A 22,646-nucleotide genomic window follows, 5' to 3' on the forward strand; every position below is an offset into this window, starting at 1 on the left:
ATGAGCCTGTTACTCATCAGTGTAAGAGCTGTATGGCGTCTTTTGACATGATAGCTGAAGAACTTTCAATCATGCATGTTAATGTGCAAAATAAATAGCAGACTAATAAAGCATTTATTGATAAATAGATAAAACGTATGGCTTAAAGAGACATTTCTAGAAAAGCTATTAAACTTGCAAATACATTGAGTTTATCCAGGAATGAACTTGTGGCAGGCCTCAACATAAAAAAAAATCTCCACTGGTCCCCAGGGCCAGTAGATCAGAGTTTTACTGGCCCCTTCTACATTTTTACTGTCCCTAAAAGAAATATAAGGAAAATCACTTTTCCATTAAACTGTATTTATTGTATACATTAGGATAATTTTTTCTTGTCTCCTCACAATGACAGTAAACGAATTATTACATTACATGAGTGATGAGTAACGTTACATTGGCCAATTTTCACTTCAAAATGGCGAAATTAGACAAAAGTATATTAGTTTGACAGCTTTTTTAGGTCATAAATGTTAAACGAATGACAAAAATAATCACGCAATGAAAAAAAAAACAGTGAAGAACAAAACAATGTTGAAATTAAATGATATGGAAACAAATATAGGGAATGTAATGTAGGCTATGCAATAGGCTATATTATGTGCAAAAAGGTGGTTAAAATCACATTACATTCTAAAATTGTAACATTACAAACTAAAAACTTTGTTTTTAAAATGACTAAAGGCTAAACTAAAAATGAAAATAAAAACAAAAGCAAACACTAATTATTTTAGCCTGCATTTGATTACCCCATTATAATGGTCACTTTCATAAAAATATACTTGTAGGTTTAAAATTCCACATATGGCACATTTATTGTCTCCAACAACAAATATTTTAGCAACATGCATATTTTAGTCAGAATTATTGCGCTACTATTCCATTGTGCTCCGTCTGTTTGGCGCGCATACGCGCGGCGGCACTCATTCATGGAAGCTTGAATTTTAGCGGAGACAGAGAAGATGATTCACTTGCAGAAGCTCGTCCCCTCCGGACATGGAAATTGACATATTTGTTTGACTTTCTAACATTTACAGATGGAGAATATACCTGTGAAATGTAAGTTAAGCACTGAGGAAAGCACCACGTCTCAAACGCAATTAAACAGCGCCAGTACTTATCTGTCAGTCAGTAACAGTTTCTGACTGGGCAAGCTGCTTTAAACTTGTTAACTATATCTTACCAGTTATTTTGAAGCGCTTAGTACAATTGTCCTAAACATGACACAAGCTAGTATTATGTACTTTCACTGCAGGAGCTCACACTGCTTCCTCCGCTATTTTTCAGATGTGCTCGTATCGCGCGGACCAGTGACTGGCCAATCAACTAGCCCGACATACTCTTTTACTGGCCCCGGGCCATCGGGCCATTGCTTATGTCGAGCCCTGGTTAGGGTTTTAAATTTATAGAACCTTTTCGGCATAAAGGTTTTTGTAGGACTCTAGGGTAGAACCCTGTTCAAGCAGTATAGATTGGGTGAGTAGATGGATGTATCAGAATAGATCCTTCTTACTGTATGTGTGTTTTTCCTGTAGGTGACAAGCGATCTGTTTGACATCATGTCTGGTCAGACAGATATTGATCACCCACTGTGTGAGGAATGCACTGATACACTACTGGACCATCTCGACACACAACTGAACATCACTGAGAACGAGTGCCAGAATTACAAGTAAGTATCACTCACGCTCAAAACATGTCAAGTAACAAACAACAGTTTTTCTTTCTTTTTCTGTGAGTGGGGATGTTAATTTTCTTGTGTTAGGGTTTGTATCATTATTTTTGTCATTAAACCTTTTTATTCAATACATGATTGACATCATTGACTCCAGCAGGTCACTCAATTGGCTTTGAATTGTCAGGAGCTGTTTAGAGTTGCTGTCTCAGCTACCAAAAGAGGAGGAGGCCAGTCTACTGAATGCACTGCAGCAGTTGAAACAAGAAGAGGAATCTTTGATCCAGGAACTGGAGAGCGTTGAGGGTCAGCGTGAAGCTGTGGCCAAAGAGCTGGCCGAGGGACGAAACCACAGCCAGCTGATGGACACTGAAGAACTTCAGTATATGAATTAGAATATTTACAATGAAGTCATATCATTCTGTTTTATTATAATGAGGGAATCCCTGTTCGCTAGGGCAATGCTAGCATTTAGTATGTGAGAGGGACACAACTAAACAATGAACCTCTGCACTCACAGATGAGCTGCAGATTTTTGGCTGTTGTCCTCCTTTACAGCCTCTTTGCAAAGCTTGTACAGTGCGTGCAGAATTATTAGGTACGTTGATTTTCTGATCTTTTTTTTTTTCAGGCACATTTTACCAATTGCAAACCACATTAATCTTAACTACTATTAATTTTGTATTTAATCATTTATAAGTTATATATAATTGTCCATGAAGGCTGGAAATGAAAAACGCCTTATATTCAGGTGTGCAGAATTATTAGGCACGTTTTCTTTTACAGATAAAATAAGCCAAAAAGATATACAGATTGAGAGTGACTCTTGAAGGACAACCACCACATCCTCTTGTACCACTGTTTCAAGAATTCATCTTTCAGAATCTGGCAGTACGTTTTGGGAGTTCATTTTTAGTCTATCTCCTACCCTGAAGTCCGTTTTCCAGAGATGGACTAAAAATTAACTAAAAATGAACTCCCAAAACTTACTGCCAGATTCTGGAAGATGATTTCTTGAAACAGTGGTACAAGAGGATGTGGTGGTGGTCCTTCAAGAGTCACTCTCAATCTGTCTGTCTATAACGCCTATAAAAATTTTATTTTACTACACTTCATCAGCTTGTGATTCTTATTAAGTGGGGGTCAAGTCTTGAGATCTGAGACCTTGCACTTCTGGAGACTCCAGGTAGGTTGCAGTTCTGGAAAATGGTGGCCATGGAGACTAAAGGGTTCCTGATGGTTTCACGCTTAATTATTCACCTTAATTCTTTTGCAATTAACGTGTCTTTTCTTCTCCACCTGTTTTTGTCTCACCCAATGAGCATTTCACTATCCAATGTTCATGCCTTAAGTGCAATTTCTAGTATTGCATCAGTATTGCATCCTTCTCATGGGAATTTATTAATTTTGTACTTTTTAGTCTGAGTTAAATCTCTTTTTTGGCTTATTTTATCTGTAAAAGAAAACGTGCCTAATAATTATGCAGACCTGAATATAAGGCATTTTTCATTTCCAGTCTTCATGAACAATTATATATCACTTATAAATGATTAAATACAACATTAATAGTAGATATTAAGATTAATGAGATTTGGAATTGGCAAAATGTGCCTGGAAAAAATATATGATCAGAAAATCAACATGCCTAATAATTCTGCTCGCACTGTATTGTGAAAGATTCATTATGCAGTCTTTGCTAAAATGTACTGCTCAAACTGTCAAGATCAGATTGAAATCATATGAAGTTGAAGTTAGCCATTTTTAGCCATCTAAAATGTCATATACAGTACAATATAGTTGAAGTTGTTACAGCATTTTTGCAGTGCATTGACCATGTTTTTTTTTTTTCGAGAAAAAGAAAAAAGATTCCTCATGATGTGTCCCTTTTAAATACTTTTTTTGTTGTTGTCAGTTTCCAGTTAAATAGATTTTGTCATCTTTGTTTGTCTGTTTCTGTGTCAGGTATCAGAAGGAGTACTGTGAGTTTAAGAGACAGCAGCTGGAGTTGGATGATGATCTTAAGAGTGTGGACAATCAGATGCGTTACTGTCAGATTCAGCTAGACAGACTAAAGAAGACCAACGTTTTCAATTCCACCTTTCATATCTGGTTTCATATCTCTTTATAAAAACCTGTTTTAATTCATATTTTAGGAACAAGTCTCCGCATCAAAACAGAAATATGTGCACATTGAATAAGCCGATAATTTATATGCATTTATGTGCAAAACTGAATAGGTTAAAATTACGCATATAAACATTTTAAGGTTTCTTTTTTTTTTCTATACCTTTCTCAGGCACAGTGGGCAGTTTGGAACAATAAATAACTTCCGCCTGGGCAGATTACCCAGCGTACCAGTGGAATGGAATGAAATTAATGCAGCCTGGGGTCAAACTGTACTTCTGCTGCATGCGCTCGCAAACAAGATGGGACTTTGCTTTCAGAGGTGCTTGGATAAGAAACATTTTTTACTAGATAGATAAAGCTTGTGTTCAAATTTTGATGTCTTGTCTGAAAGTTTTAAATACTTTTAGAAGCTTGAAGTTTTTATGTCAAGACAAACAGCAAATCAGTCAAAATCAGGCCGACTAATTTAGTCTACATTAGACCACATCAAACTGCATTAGACCTCAGCAAACCTTTAAGAATCACATTCAGATCCCATTAAATCTCTTCAGACACAATTAGAGTGCATTTACACCTTGTCTTTTCATGAACACCAATTAGTCTAATCAGTAAAAACGCATGAAAATGATAACAGTGCAATGCTTTGTTATGAAACCCAAAGCGAATTAGACTTTAAATGCGTTCCCAAATGCACATTATTGGAAAACCAAACGAACAGCACATGCAGAAACTGAGTTTGTGTGGAGTAGCATTTACTATGAACAGAGGCGCTGGAAGAATCGTCTAACTTGTCCTTTTGGCGTGTAAAAAATGTACTGTAAAACCTGCAGCACATGTATACATTTTATTGAATCATAGTGTTTGTGATTTCACTATAGCACAAAACCATTTAAAAATCCCAATGTGGCTTAAATATATTGTGCAGCCTTAGAATACGGTCTAATAATGTGGTTCATGCTGCTCTTCTCTGGATTGCACCACTTACAGCATTTTACCAGTTAATCGACACGGGTAAATTTAAATCGAGGATTTTTTTAAAGTCGAGCGCTCAAAATTAATCGAGGAATCGTGAAAGCCCCAAATTAACCATCTTATTTTTAAATTCTGCAATAATTATTGCCTAATAACTATTGCCTAATAACTATGAACATGTTTGCGGATACCATTCAATAATTATAATTATCTCATATAATTTCCATGAGTATATCTGCATGTAGACACTAGGGCGCTTTTTGCCCAAAAGTCTTGCAGCTTTTATGAGAACGGACCGGAAAAAGTGGCCTCTCAATTGCCTCCTAGGGCTCCGGCGGAAGTCGCACAGAAGTCTGGAAGAGCGCAGTGCCTTGGACGTCTCATAGGCAGGATTATCGCTCTCTGGTCACGTCATTCTGTAATCGCGTCAAAAGTTCAAGGTGGCAGTCCAAAACAGTGAATCTAATTTCCAAAAGTTCACTTAAAAAATAAAGTAGCATTAATGGGTTTTAATTAAGGCATTTTTAAAAAATATAGCTGCGAGCAGCAATTATCGGGGTTTAAGCACTTTAAGGTCTTTATGTACATACGTAAAAAGGTATTATGTTTTATTTAGCAAGCCTATAACCATCTCGATGGTAAAGTACTGTTATAGCGCCATCTAATGTCTGATCTCCATAAAAATGTGTCTGCTTGTTTGGGATCATATTTCGCATGAGCTCACCTAAAGTAAAGTATAGCATTTTTGTTTTGGATTTATAGGCTTAATTCGCCATGCCCATTTTCTAAATGACTAAATGTTACAGCTATCCAAAGGGTAAAGTTCAACTATTGTTTTTATGATTATTGGTTTTTATGATAATTTTACTACAGTGGTTTTATTGAGGTTAAGTGAAAAACCTAGGACTAGTTCGCAAAAGTGTTTTTCTTTTATATATTTTTTTTATATTCTCAAATATTTAATGAACGATTAGATTGACAGCAGTGGTCCAAGAGGCAAAGTTGCTCTGAAAGAGGAGTTCTGCAATATGGTATGAATGTCGTGGGCATGTGCGGAAAATGTGTGAAAAATCACGTGATATACAATCCTTTTTACGCACTTGAAAAACGCGAAGGCACCCTCCATGGCCGGTTTCTTTCGAATTTCTCACAGGCCTCTAGGGTCGTGAATCAAAATAGCCCAGTGAGTTTCGTTCCGATCGGCCTCCGTTTACCTTATCTGACAGCCGCTCGATCTTCTCTGGTCGATTGCGGCAGTATTTTTTGAGATACATGAATGTTGTTTGCCTTGGTGACGTTGTAGACGCGGTGGGTACTACCATCCCTCAAACTTTCAAGTCTCTATGACTTACTGTTTGGTCTGCCTGATCACTTTTAGGGGAGAATGCTGATCCTTGGAAATTCTAACAATTACAATAGGGTTTCTAATATAAAAACAGTGCAAACGGAAATAGAATGGTTGATATATATTATTTCTTCATATGAAGCTCTATATTATTCAAGCCACAAAAACAAACCTGTTACTGAAAAATGCACTATACACAATCTTCTCGGGTGAAGTCAAATTTGTTCCAATTTGTTGTATTTTAATGTAAATAATGTGATCCTGTGGCACGGCATGATTTTGAATAGCTGGAGTCATAGGGACTGACACCCAGTGGTGCTGCTATGGTGCGTACGGTCATAGAAAACAATGTGTTTGAATTTTGAAGACATCCTGCTGGGCTGCTTTTCTGTCAGTGTGTGACCCTCTTTGTGCTTTGTTTTTCTAATGTTTGAGACTCCTTGTATGGGAAGAGCTCTGATAGCAATGCCATGCAAAGTGATAGAATATAATTTATGAATCATATCCTGCCAAATTGGCTAGTGTGTTGATATGCCTTACCCTCCATGGTTGATTTGCATCCCTCATTTGACTGGTTGGCAGGTGTTAATTTCAAACCTTGATGCTAAAATAATGTAACATATACAGTCATGTGAAAAAGAAAGAACTCTCTTTGAATATATTGTTTTACGCATTAGTAAATAATAAAAAAAAAACATAAGTTTAATCGTAAAATTAGGTAAATACAACCTCAGATAATATATATCAGACATATTACAACGTGTCATTTGTTTAACAAAAAATAAAGTCTACTTAGTGAAAATCAATTTTAGCAGCAATTACTGTCAGTCTCTCACATCTCTCAACTCTGAATCAGTCTCTCACATTGTTGTGGAGGAATTTTGGACCATATTTTAAAGTACACCCTCTTTGAATATATTGTTTTACGCATTAGTACATAAAAAAAACATAAGTTTAATCGTAAAATTAGGTAAATACAACTTCAGATAATATATATCAGACATATTACAACGTGTCATTATTTGTTTAATAAAAAATAAAGTCTACTTAGTGAAAATCAATTATAGCAGCAATTACTCTGTCAGTCTCTCACATCTCTCAACTCTGAATCAGTCTCTCACATTGTTGTGGAGGAATTTTGGTCCATATTTTTTTCTGTGCCCATGCTAACAGATTAGAGCATTCAAAACTGCACATGGATGTGTCATGGCCAGTAAATTGCAGGATTTGTGCCGTGCGGCGATCATTATTTATTATTAGTCTATTTTTGCTATGCAGCACACGCTGAATTAAAGTGATAATGCATTGTTCATGGTCAAACTAAACCTGGATTCAAAAGAAAAAGCATATTGAGATCCGCACCACTTGCTATTCTTCCCACTTGGGATCTGACACTAGTGCTGAAAGGGTCCACCCTTAAATGCTTTCTTTCAAGGCAATGCTGCTACTGGCTTTGGCTTCTTTGAAGTGTGTGAATGACATGCAGGTGTTATCAGTGGAAGCTTCCTGTATGGAATTTGGGCCATGTGAGTCACTTTAAAGACTTGAAAGGCTATTTACCTAAAGTGCTCTCATCAATGTTTGGAGCAGAGGTCATAATGCTGTCTGCCCCAGTAATATTTACAACCCCATTTCTAGAAAGGTTGGGACATTTTGTAAAATGTAAAAAAAAAAAAGAATATGTGGTTTGTTAATTCTTTTGAACCTATATTTAACTGACAAATGTGAAAAAGAAAGTGAAAAGATAACAGAAAATCCAGGTTAAACTGTTTTAATAAATGTAGCTTGAAAGCTTTACACATTCCAGACCTATTTGGCCTCTTATTAGCTCGAATTACAAACGTGTAGTACATCAGAAATAGAAAGGAGCACCTATTTACCATCGGCAATCCAGTGTAAGCAGCATAATATCCAAGCCATTGTGAAGCTTACACGATTAACATTATTTTTGTTAATTCTCTTTGTAGATATCGACTAGTTCCTTATGGAAACCATTCATATTTGGAATCTCTCACAGATAAGTCGAAGGTAAGTGCCTCATTTAAACTTTATTAATATATAATAATATAAAATAAAACATTTTATAGGTGCGCAAAGTGAATTTTTGCGCACCTGGTAAATGAATTCTTTGGTGAATACAACAGTGTTCTTGGACTTTATAAGTAGTATAAAGCGTAATAGGATGGTTTGCGAGAGAGTACAAAAATTTCAGTGGTCAGTTCTAATACCAGTCAAATTTAACGATCCATTGGTGTGATGTTGTAAAGCTAGGTGCCTTTGTCTTGCTTTAGAGGCAGTCTTTTTTTTTTAAATCTTGTTTAGATCTTGCTCTTGTGACATCACAAATCCCACAAATTTTGAGCTTGGTTAAAATAAAAACTGCTTTTATACTGATGGGATTAAACACTTTACAAGAGAGCATGTGCACATATATGCATTTGAAAACAATCGCCTGTCACTAAGTGAGATTTGTAAACCAATAATATATAAGGTGGGAGGAGCAAGTAACTCAAGTCCCTACCGTCAAGTGCACACAAACCAAGCAAGTCAAGTCAGTGGCTCAGCTCAAGCAAGTCAAGTCACAGTACCAAATAACAGAAACATTTATAGTTTGTTTACCACAACCTACTTATTTATTTTCCTGATCCGATACTTGTATTTTCATAGTGCTTGGTGCACTATGATAGTAGGTAGTGGCAAGTCTATAGTTATGTTTCCATCCAAACTTGTGAATTTAACTTATCCGCAAAATTGGAATATCGCATTAAACATTTGCGAATTAAGCACCGTTTCCATCCAGTGAGCCGAAGAGAACAAAATCATCACTTCCTGATAAAGCGGCGTTAAATATCACTAAGAAAAATGGAAGTTGCTGCAGTAGGAGAAGCCACTGTGTAAAAATCATTTAGTACATAATAAATTACTTGCGTCTCAGAACGTGCAGACTAAATGCAATAAAGTTATCTTGCTTTCGGAGGTGGATGTCTGCTGTTTGGGAACACAGTCATGTAAAACAGTTCTGGGAGGGAATTATACTGAAGTACTTTGACGACAGACTTTGCTCAGGCATTTCAGAATGACCAAAACAGCATTTCAGATGCTGTGCAACGAGATCGGTCCGCTTGTTGGTCCAGTTATGCATCCCATCACAGTGTCACATGTCTTTTTTGATGCACATCGAGGAGTTTATCTGGTTTCCATCGTAGTTTATGTGGATGTTTTCTTATCGGATAAAAGGTTTATCTGACTCAAATGAGCACATACGTTTTTTATGCACATTTTTTAAATTTTGTCGTTTTCTATCCAGCGGGTTTTTTTTATGCGAGTGATGAAAATAGTCATAAAATAGGTGGATGGAAACACCCCGGTTACGACTGTAACCTTGGTTCCCTGAAGAGGGAACGAGACACTGCGTCGATTGACACTGTGGGAACGCTCTGCGTGATTACATCTTGAAGCATGTGTGAAATTTGCAGAAACAATGGCCCAATCCCATGTCCGCACGCTGGTACAAGCTGCAAGCCTCAGAGTACCACGGAGGAAATGAGATACCAAAGGGTTTCTTCCCAAAGACATTCCACCCAAAGGAAGGTGGTAAGCAGTTGAACCTTTAAAGTGGACGGGGATAGACTTGCAGTGAACCACTCTTGCAACTCCAGCACTGTACCAACTGGGCAGTTAACTGGGTCCAGCCGATGATCACTACACCAAGAAGTGAAAACTCTCCATTTCAGGGCATGCAGTTTCCTCGTGGAGGGAGCTCTGTAATGTAAAATGGTTTCAACAACCTCATTTGAGAGACCAGCACCTATGAGCTGAGCCCCCTCAGAGTCCAAGCCCAAAGTCTCCACAGTTCTGGACGGGGGATGAACAATCGAGCCCCCTGCTTTGGAAAAAAGGTCCCTCCTGACAGGTAATTCCAGCAGGGGCCCATCGAGGAGAGACACTAAGTCTGGGAACCATACTCGGCCCGGCCGCCGTGGGGCTATTAACAGTAGGCGAACTTGGTCACGGCAAACTCTCTCCAGAACTCCCGGGAGCAGAGCGATCGGGGGAAATGCGTACAGATGTAGCCGCGGCCTCTGTGGAGCTGGATGTGTGAGGCAGAACCAGAGTGGACAGTGAGACTTCTCTCGAGACGCAAAACAGATCCACTTGTGCCTGGCCGAACACCCTCCATATCTGCTCCACCACCTCGGGGTAGAGCCTCAGCCCCTGGCTCGACAGGATGTCTGCTCCTATATTCTGGACCCCGGGGATGTAAGCTGCCCTGAGTGACAGCACCTTCCCCTGGGACCACAGGAGGATTTGGTGAAACAGTTTGCAAAGTGGACGCGAACGCAAACCCCTCTGATGATTTATGTAGGCGACCACCGATGCATTGTCTGTGCGGACCAAAACCACTTGTTTTTGTCAAATAAAGGAGACGACAACACATTGACTGTTTTTACGAGCATTCATGCTTACGGTTGCCAGATTTCAATAATTTACACCCCCAGTCAGAAAGAACACGTTTTCTCGTAACACGTAAAAGAACACGTCAATAGTATCTGGCAATCATGCCTGTGCGCTCTCTCTACTCTGCTGAAGAAGCGCATATGATCTGAAAACACAGACAAGTAAATTGGAGTTCAGCGATCTTCATTTGAGATTTTCTACTTAAATTAAAATGTGAATTCAGTCGATCTGTGCTCTGTCACGAGCCGTTTGAGCTGTTTGTGCTACAAAACATGCCAACAAATTGCAGGCTGATATCCAGCAGTGTTTTTAATGTTGATCATATTATACGAGCAAGAATGCAATGTTTCCTGAATATCCACACAATTTCAAATGTAACATTGATTTTATACAACAGTTCAACAAAAAGGGTAACAATAAGTGACTACATTTGTGAACAAATCTGTGGCTTTGAACGAATCGTGAGATTCAATGATCCGTTCATAAATACAGCTACTTGCTTCGTTACTGAATGAATGAATGACTCGATGACTCACTCATTTATTTATTTTTTACTTCACTCATTATTTATTTTATAAAGGTATTTACAAAGGTAAAAAATTAACTGGAAAAATTGATTTAAGGGGGTAAATATTGTCCCTTAATGGAAAAGGTGTGAATGCAGTCTAAATGGAAGAGAGGGGCAACCAAAATTGGAGAACCACTGAACTAAGGAAAAGGTCTAAGGAAAAGGAACTAAAATGCTACTGCTAAAGAGTGCAATGTCAATACAGATTTTGACCCTAATTTAAATTTCTCATAAGCTTAATTGAATTGGCCTAGGGAGATAAATAGCTACCAAATGAATGTCGGTAACTGCAGTTTGACTAAAAGTTGACTTTTCCTCAACTAAAACTAGACTAAAACTATGAAAGACAAAATGACTGAAATGTAACAAAGGCCAATAAGCATTTTCATCTGAAGATGAAGACTAAGACTAAATCAAAAATGGCTGCCAAAATTAACACTGCTTTAGAGCAAGAAAAACATGTTGAGATGATGACCCTTCCAAAGACCTTGAGTCGAGCAACCTTCCAGAATTGCTCCTCAAGACCTTGGGACAGGAACCATGGTTTCTTCCACATAAGACCACGTAAGCATCGCGTGTGACCCTGATCATGCGAAATGGGTTGACCTTCTGGGAAAACCCTTTAGTCCTGAGCCACCACTGCAAGGGTCTCATGTAAAGCAGGCCAACAGGTATCACGTTGGGCGCTGCTGCCATCAGACCCAAAAGTCTCTGAAACTGTTTCACAGTGAGTGACTGGCCTAGCTTTATTCTCTTTATGGGTGAAAAGATTGATGCGATGCTTGCAGGGGGGAGAGGTGTGCCTGCATCGTCATTGAGTCCCAAACCACGCCTAGAAAAGTGGTCCTCTGAAGTGAAGAAAGCACACTCTTTTTGACATTTAGCCGTAACCCCAACGTTTTCAATGTGGGTAAGAATGACATCTCGATGCCGAACCGCCAACTGATACGAATGAGCCAGAACCAGTCGCCGATGTCGTTCATGATGCGAATACCCTGAAGGCGCAGAGGCGCCAGAGCTGCATCCTTGTATTTTGTATATATTGAACCCCAGCAGGGTTTTCACCTCTTGTTCCATTACTAGAAGATCGAAAAATAAGGCGATGTTTTTCTGATTGTGTTTTTGTGCTGGCTGGTTTAGGCCTGTCTTAAACCGACTGTAAGGGTGGATTTCCTGCAGGGGTTCAGTCTGCAAGACTGCCGAATTACTAAAGAAACGTTGTCAGCAAGATGGTAGAAAACTGTACATTTCTTGTCTATTACCACCTACTGCTCCTTAAACCAACAACGGAAATAAGCGCAGTTACAATAGCTTAATATGTGGGAGAGCGTTACTATATAGAGTGACAATATTGTATTGCAATAGGTAGCACTTCAAAGTCAATACCAAATCAAAACTAGTTAGCACATTATTTGTATTTGATTTCCATTACACGAGAGTAGATGTTAAAACTTCATGCTGATTTGTACTCGGCTTTCGCCAAGATAAGCACCAACTAAGACGTAGCTTTACAGTAACCTATGCTTCTCCATCCATTTGCGCTTCTTTCCAAATGGTGATGTGAATCTCCTTCTGTCTGGTGTTAATAGCTGCAGTGTATTTGCACACACAACGACTGCAACCACAATGCGGTCCCCTCATGACAACCGTCTGGATTGAGCAGAGTAGGGGACATCTCTAGGGTCTTCAAGTGGGCACCTTCCGTCCTCAGTGTTTCGTCGACTAGCCCACGAAACCTCAAGAGGGCTCGACAGTGACTCTGGCGTCCCAGAGTCACCCCCCTCCGTCCCCCACTCAACTTAGCCCAGCTTACTGACCTTTACATCCCTCCTGCTGCTGAGGCTGCTCCTTTGACCTAACCACAATCTCTCACAACCCGACCATACACGCCAACCCGTTTGACTAAGGCTGTCGAGCTCCACTGCGGACGTTAAAGCGGTCAGTGGCAACGGTTCCGTATGGCATACTACCGCAAAACACAATATCTGTCCAAACACCAATCCTCATTCATGCAAAATACACAGGAACGTAATAACTGTAATTACTATGCAAACTAGACCAAAAGACTCATCAAATTTTCAAGAATTCTTCAAAACCGTAGCATGGCGGCCTGTACACAGCCAGCCAGACTCTTTCCGTCTCAACCACAGCCAGTTGCTGCTCCTCTCTGCTGCTCTAGATAAGTTCTTTGCTGTGCGACGCAACTCTTGGCCACTGAATCCGACGTCTCTGAGGAACCGGGTTGTGGAGTGTGCCACAAGTCCTCGACAACCCACTTCCACTGGATAAACCCGGACTCTCCATCCTCGCTGTTCTGCTTCAGTAGCCAGCTGAGCATACCGCAGTTTCTTCCTCTCATATGCCTCATCTACAGCATCCTCCCATGGCACTGATCCGGACCACAAAACAATATCTGGTCAGAGGTGGCAATCTCAGGTGGAAAAATAAGCCATTGATCAAGATCAGCCAGCATTTTCCAGTCCCTAGCAGCTTCCAGTTGTCCTGAGCGAGAATTGGTGTTAACACCTTTTCTTGGTGGTTGCTCGCCTGGGCGGAGGAATATTGTCTTCTGTGTGTAATGTTTTGCTAGAACAGGTGGCAACTTATTGGTCATGTTACGCTTGTCCTCCAATGCTAAAGCCAAACATCGGAGTACTTGGTCATGGCGCCAAGTAAACCGACCTTGGCTAAGAGCCACCTTACATCCTGTCAAAATATGCTTTAATGTGGCAGTCGATGAACACAAAGGACAAGAGGAATCCTCTCCTACCCAGAGGTTTAGGTTCTGTGGTGATGGGAGAATCATATGTTGACCTGATAAGGAAACTGATCCTACTCTCTTCCATCGACCAAAGGTCTTGCCAGCCCATCTTGCGTTGTTCCACACTCTCCCATCTCATCCACTCTCCCTGCTTGGCCTGGGAAATGGCCTTTATACCCCTCATCCTCTCCTCCTGCTTTCGCACCTCGTTGACTACGAGCTTCCTTCTTTGAGCTGGGGCTGTCCTTGTGCCATTTAGAAGAGCTAAACTGAGCCCAAAACCCCCTCTTCCATGCTGTACCTGCCCCACGATATCACCAATTTGAAGGGCAGCCTTTGCCTCTTCCACAGATTTCTTTGCTGACCACTTTCTACCAGTTTTTAACACAGGTGCTGCCTCCCTTACACATTTGTCGCGTGACTCTACTAAGGTCATTTCCAGTCTGACCTTGGCACACTTAAACTCCTCGGTTAAAGCAGAGACTGGCAGCTGCAATATTCCTTTACTATAAAGTCCCACCCTGCTGAGGCAGCGTGGAACTCCCAACCATTTCCTGATATATGAACTTATTAACGCTTCCAGCTTATCCACTGTTGTCAAAGAAACCTCGTACACAGTCAGTGGCCACAGCAGTAGACCAAACTGAAGTTTTAGTTTCCCTGGTAGAGCGCAGCTGTTTATGCTCTTCAATCCTTCCACTGCTTGTCGTCTAACTTCTCCCACTCGAACTGTGTCCTTTAGATCCCCATCGTACCATCTCCCAAGACTCTTCACTGGCTTCTCAGAAACTGTTGGTATTGCCTCACCATTAATGAAGAATGTTTTATCTACCACCTTGCCTTTAATTATCGAGATGCTTCTTGATTTAGAGGGCTTAAATTGCATTCGTGCCCATTCAATGTTATCGGTTAACTTGCCCAATAACCGATTAGTGCAGGCTACTGTTGTAGTCATGGTTGTCATGTCATCCATGTATGCTCTGATTGGTGGTAGTCGCATCCCAGAAGCCAAGCGCTCTCCTCCTACTACCCATTTTGATGCCCTAATGATTACTTCGATTGCCATGGCAAAAGCCAGTGGAGAAATTGTGCATCCTGCCATTATTCCAACCTCTAAGCATTGCCATGTAGTTCTGAATTCTGGAGTTGAGAAACTAAATTGCAAATCTCCAAAATAGGCTTTCACTAAATTTGTTATCGACATCGGTACCCTGAAAAAATCAAATGCTGCCCAAAGAAGCTCATGTGGCACTGAACCATATGCATTAGCCAAATCCAGGAATGTCACATGGAGCTCCTTCCTCTCCTTTTTTAGCTGATTGAAAGCGTTGCCAGATAACATTGATGTGTTCAAAGCATCCTGAGAACCCTGGAATACCCGCTTTTTGAAAAGGTTTAATGACAAAATATAGTTATGTTTACACTTAAAATAGTTACAAAATAGATGCATGAGATGATAATACTTATATCAATAATTGTACGCAGCATATATGTAAAATGAGAGATAAAGAGAGAGAGAGAGAGAGAGAGAGAGAGAGAGAGAGAGAGAGAGAGAGAGAGAGAGAGGAAGAGAGCCAGAGCATAAAAAAGCCAGAGCAACAGTTACAATCTTCTTTTATCCTTTCCATGACCATCTGACTAAAACCCAAATGTGAGGCATTCAAACTAACCAATCAGATACAACTTCCCCCACGGTACTAAAGGTGTGACAATACATAAACCCCCAGAGTGCACATATCTTGGCATACAGGCCTTGATCACTATCAGCCCCTCAACTCCAAACGGTCATTGGGGAAAGAGGGGATGGAAAACAGTAAAGCAAATGTCTTTGTTCATTTCAAATTTCTTGGATTATTTTCAATCCTACACCGTCAGTAGTTGGCAGCTCAATAAGTGATTCAGTGATTCATTCTTAATGAGTGATTTATTGAATCATTCATTCAAATATTTTTTTCAAAACGGTTGATTAATTTAGTAACAAAGCAAATGACAGGCTGCATCCAAAATAGAATACTCTCTTGAGTTTGTACATATTTTGAACAAGTAATTTCTTCACTGCCACTAAAAAAGTACCTTCTATATAGTATGAATGTGTTTAGTATGAATGTAATCCGGACGTACTATATTCGCCATAGACCTCGCTTATGTTACTTCACCTCATTCACAAATCCTTTCCTGTGGCCTCATGGGATAGTAAAGTGTCCATCTTATGCACACTTCACTTTTGTCTACTCTTTTATGAGTAATATGAATTCGGACACACTACTTTTATCACATACTGTTTTTTGCCTACTATATACAGTGGAGAAAATAATTATTTGATCCCCTGATGATTTTGTTAGTTTGCCTACTTACAAAAATAATCAAGGGTCTACCTATTTTTATGGTAGGTTTATTTTAACGGATAGAGACCAAAAAATCCATTAAAAACACATTATATATAGGTTATAAATGATTAGCATTTGATAGAGTAAAATAAGTATTTGATCCCCTATCAACCAGCCTCCCACAGATTGGTTATGTGCCCATGTTAAACACAGATAAGTCCTGTCACTTTTCATGATGTAGTGAGTACATCAGGTGTTATAGGAAGTGTTCCAGGCTGACCAAATTTATGCAGCCTAATAATCATTTAACTGATTTGAATAATAGGAATGTATAGTGTTCTATGTGTATGAAAGGTTGAAGAGATGTGTATTTAATATAGATTTAAACTGACAGAGTGTGTCTGCTTCCCAGACAATGTTAGGAAGACTGTTCCAAAGTTTAGGTGCTAAATAGGAAAGTACTCCTAATGTCAGCTTGTTGTGTGTATAAAAGACATCTCCCCACTGAATCTGTATCTTCCATTCCAACCTTTCTACCACCATGGGCAAGATCAAAGAGCTGTAAAAGGACATCAGGGACAAGATTGTAGACCTGCACTAGGCTGGAATGGGCTACAAGACCGTCAGCAAAAAGCTTGGAGAAGGAGACAACTGTTGGCTCTTTGGCATCAACTCAACTTAGTGTTTGGAGGAAGAGAAATGCTGACTATGACCCTAAGAACACCATCCCTACAGTCAAGCACAGCGTTGGAAACATTAGTCTCTGGGGCTTTTTCTACTGCTAAGGGTACAGGACGACTTCACTGTTTTTGAGGGGCTGATGGACTGGGCCATTGACCGTAAAATCTTGGACAAGTACCTCCTTCCATCAGCCAGAACACTGAAGATAGGTCATGGATGGGTCGTCCAGCATGACAATGACCCAAAACATGGATCAAGAAGAAGCACATTAAGGTCTTAGGTCTCACATTAAGTGGCCTAGCCAGTGTCCAGACCTTAATCCTATAAAAAAAAACTGTGGAGGGAGCTGAAACTTCGAGTTGCAAAGCAACAGCCAAGAAACCTTAAGGATTTAGAGAGGATCTGTAAAGAGGAATGGATCAAAATTGGAACGTGGACTCATCTGACCGCAGCACACAATTACACTGTGTTTTGGATCATCTGAGATGAGCTCGGGCCCAGAGAACTGATGTATATCTTTCTTGTTTAGTACAGAAAGACGGGATGGTTATTTATTTTTAGTCTAATATTTAGTGTCAACTTGATGCCAAAATATTGGTACTTTTCACATTACTACAGTGAGTAATGTTTAGCTGATCATCTCGACATAGCAGCCACCAAGAAGATAGAGGGCCTTTTGTGTAGGCAAAAAGTTATTCTAGAATAGTGATAAGAGTGGAGCCTTCATCTCTTCTGAGCATAGACCATCAACCAATTTGCCAAAACTACTGTACATTTATTTAAAGTAAAAATTAAAAAGCCAAAGTAAAACAAATGTACATGAAAAGGTTATTTGCATTTCTTAGTGGGATTGATTTAATTATCAGGAAGACACTGTCCTGTAAAAATGACTTGGAGGAAATGTACAATTCACATCATCAGATTATTTTTGCTTCTGTTTCCTGTTATAGGAGTTGCCATTATACTGTTCAGGTGGTCTGCGCTTTTTCTGGGATAATAAATTTGACCATGCAATGGTGGCCTTCCTTGACTGTGTCCAGCAGTTTAAAGAGGAGGTGGAAAAGGGTGACACAGGCTTCTGTCTGCCATACAGGTAAGAATGCCCAGAAGACAAATTTATATATCAAAAAATGTCATTATACATCACCAGGCTGTTGGAAGATATAATTGTATCTAGTACAATGGAAAGCTAACTTTAATCAGCCAAGCGAGGATGGTTGTGGTACATTGATAATCTCAAAATGACCTTCTATCAGGCTATTAATTAGTCATAGATAGCGATAAATATTGTTGTGGCAAAAATTCTGTTAAATATCATCACTGCGTAAAAGACACTCAGAGTCAAATTAATAAAAAGAGAAGTATTTATTCTAGGCAAGAATAACATTTTTGTGGGGATAGTCCCTTAACCCTTCAAACCCGATTGACGCTCTAGAGCGTCAAGATGCACTCCCCTTAAAAATCTATTAATAACTTCGGAATGGATCAAGGTATTAACTTACTTTTTTTTTATTAAAAAGCTGACATTCGTCTGCGTAAAAGGACCCTGACTTTGTTGACTTCCGCGAATGATAAGCCTTCCGTATTTGAGTGCAAATCTATAGCATTTTACCGCAAAACGGAGAAATTGTACTTAATCTTATCTATTGTTATAAAGATCTGTTGTGGGTGTGTGTGTGTGAACCAATGACAGATCTGAGTGTGAACCAATGACAGACCTGTGTGTGAACCAATGACAGACCTGTGTGTGAACCAATCACAGACCAAAAACAAAAAATGACGTTTTCAGGAACGTAAAAAAGGGGAGGGGTTTGGAATCAATCCCACGTGGGATTCGCAACGGTATTTGGACACAACACATTTGAAAATACACGTATATGTAGTAGATTCTTTTCAAAGAAAACATGGCCAAACGAAGATTCACTGCCGAGCAAGCTGCTGAAATGATTTTTGCCGAGAGCGATGAGAGTCAGAACGGATCTGATCCAGATCGATTTGATTCGGATGAAGATGATCAAGTTTTTAGTATTTAGTATTCAAGTATTTAGCAAGCAAGTAAAGATTTTATCTGACGCCGGGCTGAATGAATAAACACTTTTTTTGCACTCTCGACCTTGATCGAAACCTCAGTCACCTCAGTATAAACAAGAAATAGTGTACAGATTAGTAAGAAAACCAAAACCACCAATTCACACTGGTTATATCATTACACATCTTGAAACCCACATGGCATTTCAACAGGCTAAGAAATACAAAGAAATAAAAGTAGAATAAAACCCCTCATTTCGACCCCTCTCCTTGTACGTCATCTCATAGCGGATAACCACAGTTTTTTACCTTCTTTTCATATCAAAAAACATTCATAGGAAGAAAGGAAAGAAAAGCATACACTTTAACACATGTCACAGTAGCTCCCACTACTTGTATCATCATATTTTGTTCATCCAATTGAACAGACATCCCAGCTTTAACCAGTCTCTGTACTGAGCCGGACACACACATTATAATACATGGTAAAAATAACAATATTGATAATCCTATCGCTGAAATTGGTAGTACAGTTCGCAATCAGTACCCCCCAAAGATTAACCAATCTTATCAATCCACGCCTCCATTCAATCAATATCGCCTCCATTTGCCTAACCATATTTTCTTAACTTTTAACACCGTATTTAATAAAATCTATCCAGAAAAGGTTTTATATTTTTTATCCATTCTTTTAACCAATGTAGTTGTTCAAAATGAACTCCATATTTCCATTACGGACCGTCTTTTAGCTTACTACCATACAGATTTTTCCATGATCGGACAGATTTTTTTTCTTACCCTTAATTGAAAAACTAATCATCAGGTTTCTTCAATAATAATCCCTATAATTTACCTGAATTTTTTTCTAATGAATCCTTAACCCATCACATCATTGGATCTAAGCCCTATTTTAATTCAATCAAATGAATCATCAAAATCATCACAAAAACAGATTCCTTTGCTAAACTCAAACCATTAGTTGGTACATCTTCCTCCAGGTGTGTTGGTCATCTCGTTCGCCCCATGGACATCCCGCCTTCACCAGGGTGACTCTTTGCGAGTCGTTGCAATGGTCTTTCCCTCGTAGGTGAGGGAGGCTGTTACTACCACAAGCCTTTTATCCCTCACTTTGTGCTCTGTGATGGTTGAGGCCTGGCGGTGTAGTCTAAGGTGAGAGGCTTGGACCCAGGTGTCCCACTCTCCAACCATTTCCTGATCATTACCAGATTTTCTCCTTAGATCACGACACACCCCCACTGGAGTGAACCATCTCCTGCCTGCTTTGACCTGTGAATAGAGACCTTAAGGTTTTGTTAGTGACCGCTTGTCTGGCCGGTCGTCCCTTTTGGTGTGACCTGTGGAATTTTCACCATCTGTTTACCTTGTTGATGATATGCATAAAGAATTTCAAGTTTATTCTCAACACTTGTCCAATTCAACTCTGTTTCTTCTCATTTTACAAATCATCTTATCACTAAATAATTTCTTGCTCACTTAATAGCACTCAGAGTCCTTTTCCTCTGAAAAAGATTCAACCCACTTTGCTCATGCCAACAACACAATATTTATACAATTGGAATAGAATCAGTTCTGTTTGCTTTTAATGGGCATATTCTGCCCTGTATCAAAAGTCTGCATGCTCTGTAAAGAAAATCAAATTTTGAGGTTATTTTCAGATAGTAAGGTACACATAGTTTCTTTTGTCTACTGTGCTGCCGCGGCCTGCACTGCCGCATCTGCCCTGGCGTTTCCTGTTGAAACAGTCCTGCAAATACACTTACAGACAGCAATTTTGCTAGGGAGAAGAATGGCTTCTTGCCAGGCTTTAACCCAGTCAAGCTCAGTGTCTTCCCAACATATATTGTCCCCTAGTAAACCATATTTTGGCCATATTTGGCAATTGTTACCATCCCCCTTTTGATGCAATGATTCAACTCTTGCATCAATCTAACATAATGGTGTTTGGATAAAGTTTGCCATCAACACTAACCCAAACGTTGTCCTAAAGCCAAATTTCCTCCAGACATCTTTCTCTGCCTCTGAAACAAAAATATAGTATTTACTGCTAAGGTATTTGATAGTTAATAGTATTTGAAGGGCTACGGCCCTCAGTCTTACAGTGTATCCTGCTTTTCAGGCCTGTTGTTTGGTCTCTTAAGCCAGTCATCTACAAACATTTTCAAAGTCATCAATTGTTTCTGTCGGGTCAGGTCGTGCTGTACAGACTTGGTCAATGTCAGACAAACAACATTTTACCCCTTTGTTCACAATAATCATACATTTGAAGGACTCTCTGGATAATTTGATATTGACTTAGCCAATATGTCACTTTGTTGTTGCCTTCAAATCTATAACATTTTAGTTTATCTCAACCAATTATGGACGACGATCTACCACTTCACAAATCCAATTTACATAAATGCTTTTAATCCATAGATTGATTCATAATTACCAGTAGCAGACAGAGGTGGATAACTAATCCATTTAAAACTCGTCCCATGTTCTAGATCTTTTCATCAGATTGACTCAACAGAATTAACATCTTCTTTAAAAGTTGTCATTTGCTTAAAACATTCTAGTAGCTAATGACACAATTTACACACTATTCAGACGGAGTATTAGTACCCCAAACTAACACATACAAGACATAGAGTGCAGTCACCATCACACACACTCATATTAGACACATATTTTAACTGTTAATTTTCAATGTTCGCTTTTTCTTTATATTGTCTCTAAAAAGATTTCAATTTTAAGTAAGATTTTAAACTTCACATTTTCCTGTAGCTTTTACCTCATTTTACATGGCCTCTTAACCAGTTTCAAAGCATGTCTGTTCATTATTCATTTCATCTTAGAAAAATCAGCCGGGTTGTTTTGGTTCATTATCACTATTTTGTTCTTTAGCAGGCCGATAACAAAAAGACAGACACAGTTACCATCCCTTCCTCCACTCAAGCAGTCTCTCTCACTATAAACAAATAATCTTTTCAACAGCCTCCTAAGACTGTAATTTAGACTAAATGTAATATTAAATCCATTACATTAACCTTTTACTATTCACCTTTGTTATCCAGACTCTTCTCAAATCTACAAAAGCCTGTCTTCATCTTTAGCCACCACCATGCCTAATGAACTTCAGGAGTTAAAACTATGTTATAGACATATTAGCTCAAAATCAACACTTCTATAGATTTTCTTGCCTACAAGGCAACCAACCTCATAAAAAGTTTTGCTACTGTCTCCACAACAAATAATGCCAATCACCTCATGGTCTCCACTGGCTCTTGAAAGCCCATTCCCATTAGCTCTTTATCTTTAATTTTCTTCTCTTCAGGGTGTTGTCCCCTGGCATATTTGCAGACACTTGTCACAATGAAAAACAAGCCATACAATGAACGCGGTTTCTGGTGAGTGGTATAGAGGAACTCACATTTCTGGGTCAGACTGCCGTAACCTCTCACAGCGCATCCCCCCTTCATGGTGTAATTAATCTGCTGGCCTCACAGAATCTGCTCGACTCTCATACCCATCTCACATAAACACCCCCCATCAGGAGATGCCCAGTGGCGGGGGTGACCGCCTGCCTTAGGTTGCCCTCTGTCTGGCCAAAGAGGGTCTTACCCGTCGTTGAGAAATCACCTTCGTGCACACTGGTAACCGCTCCT

The 22,646-nt window shown here is 39.4% G+C and overlaps 1 protein-coding gene across 6 annotated transcripts in view; it reads left to right on the plus strand.

The window, feature by feature from the left end:
- Positions 1-22,646, plus strand: part of becn1 (beclin 1, autophagy related) — a 165,150-nt gene that overhangs the window by 137,617 nt on the left and 4,887 nt on the right. For all 6 annotated transcript variants that reach the window (XM_077205822.1, XM_077205818.1, XM_077205817.1 and 3 more), the window contains 6 exons: positions 1,572-1,708; positions 1,899-2,093; positions 3,674-3,820; positions 4,008-4,157; positions 8,123-8,183; positions 17,901-18,043. In XM_077205822.1, the coding sequence (XP_077061937.1) occupies positions 1,572-1,708; positions 1,899-2,093; positions 3,674-3,820; positions 4,008-4,157; positions 8,123-8,183; positions 17,901-18,043 (833 nt within the window). The remainder of the gene's footprint in view (positions 1-1,571; positions 1,709-1,898; positions 2,094-3,673; positions 3,821-4,007; positions 4,158-8,122; positions 8,184-17,900; positions 18,044-22,646) is intronic.

This window comes from Siphateles boraxobius, unplaced genomic scaffold, assembly GCF_051911475.1.
Source record: "Siphateles boraxobius isolate OS27281-9 unplaced genomic scaffold, OSU_SipBor_1 55, whole genome shotgun sequence".
In the NCBI taxonomy this organism is placed as follows: domain Eukaryota; kingdom Metazoa; phylum Chordata; class Actinopteri; order Cypriniformes; family Leuciscidae; genus Siphateles; species Siphateles boraxobius.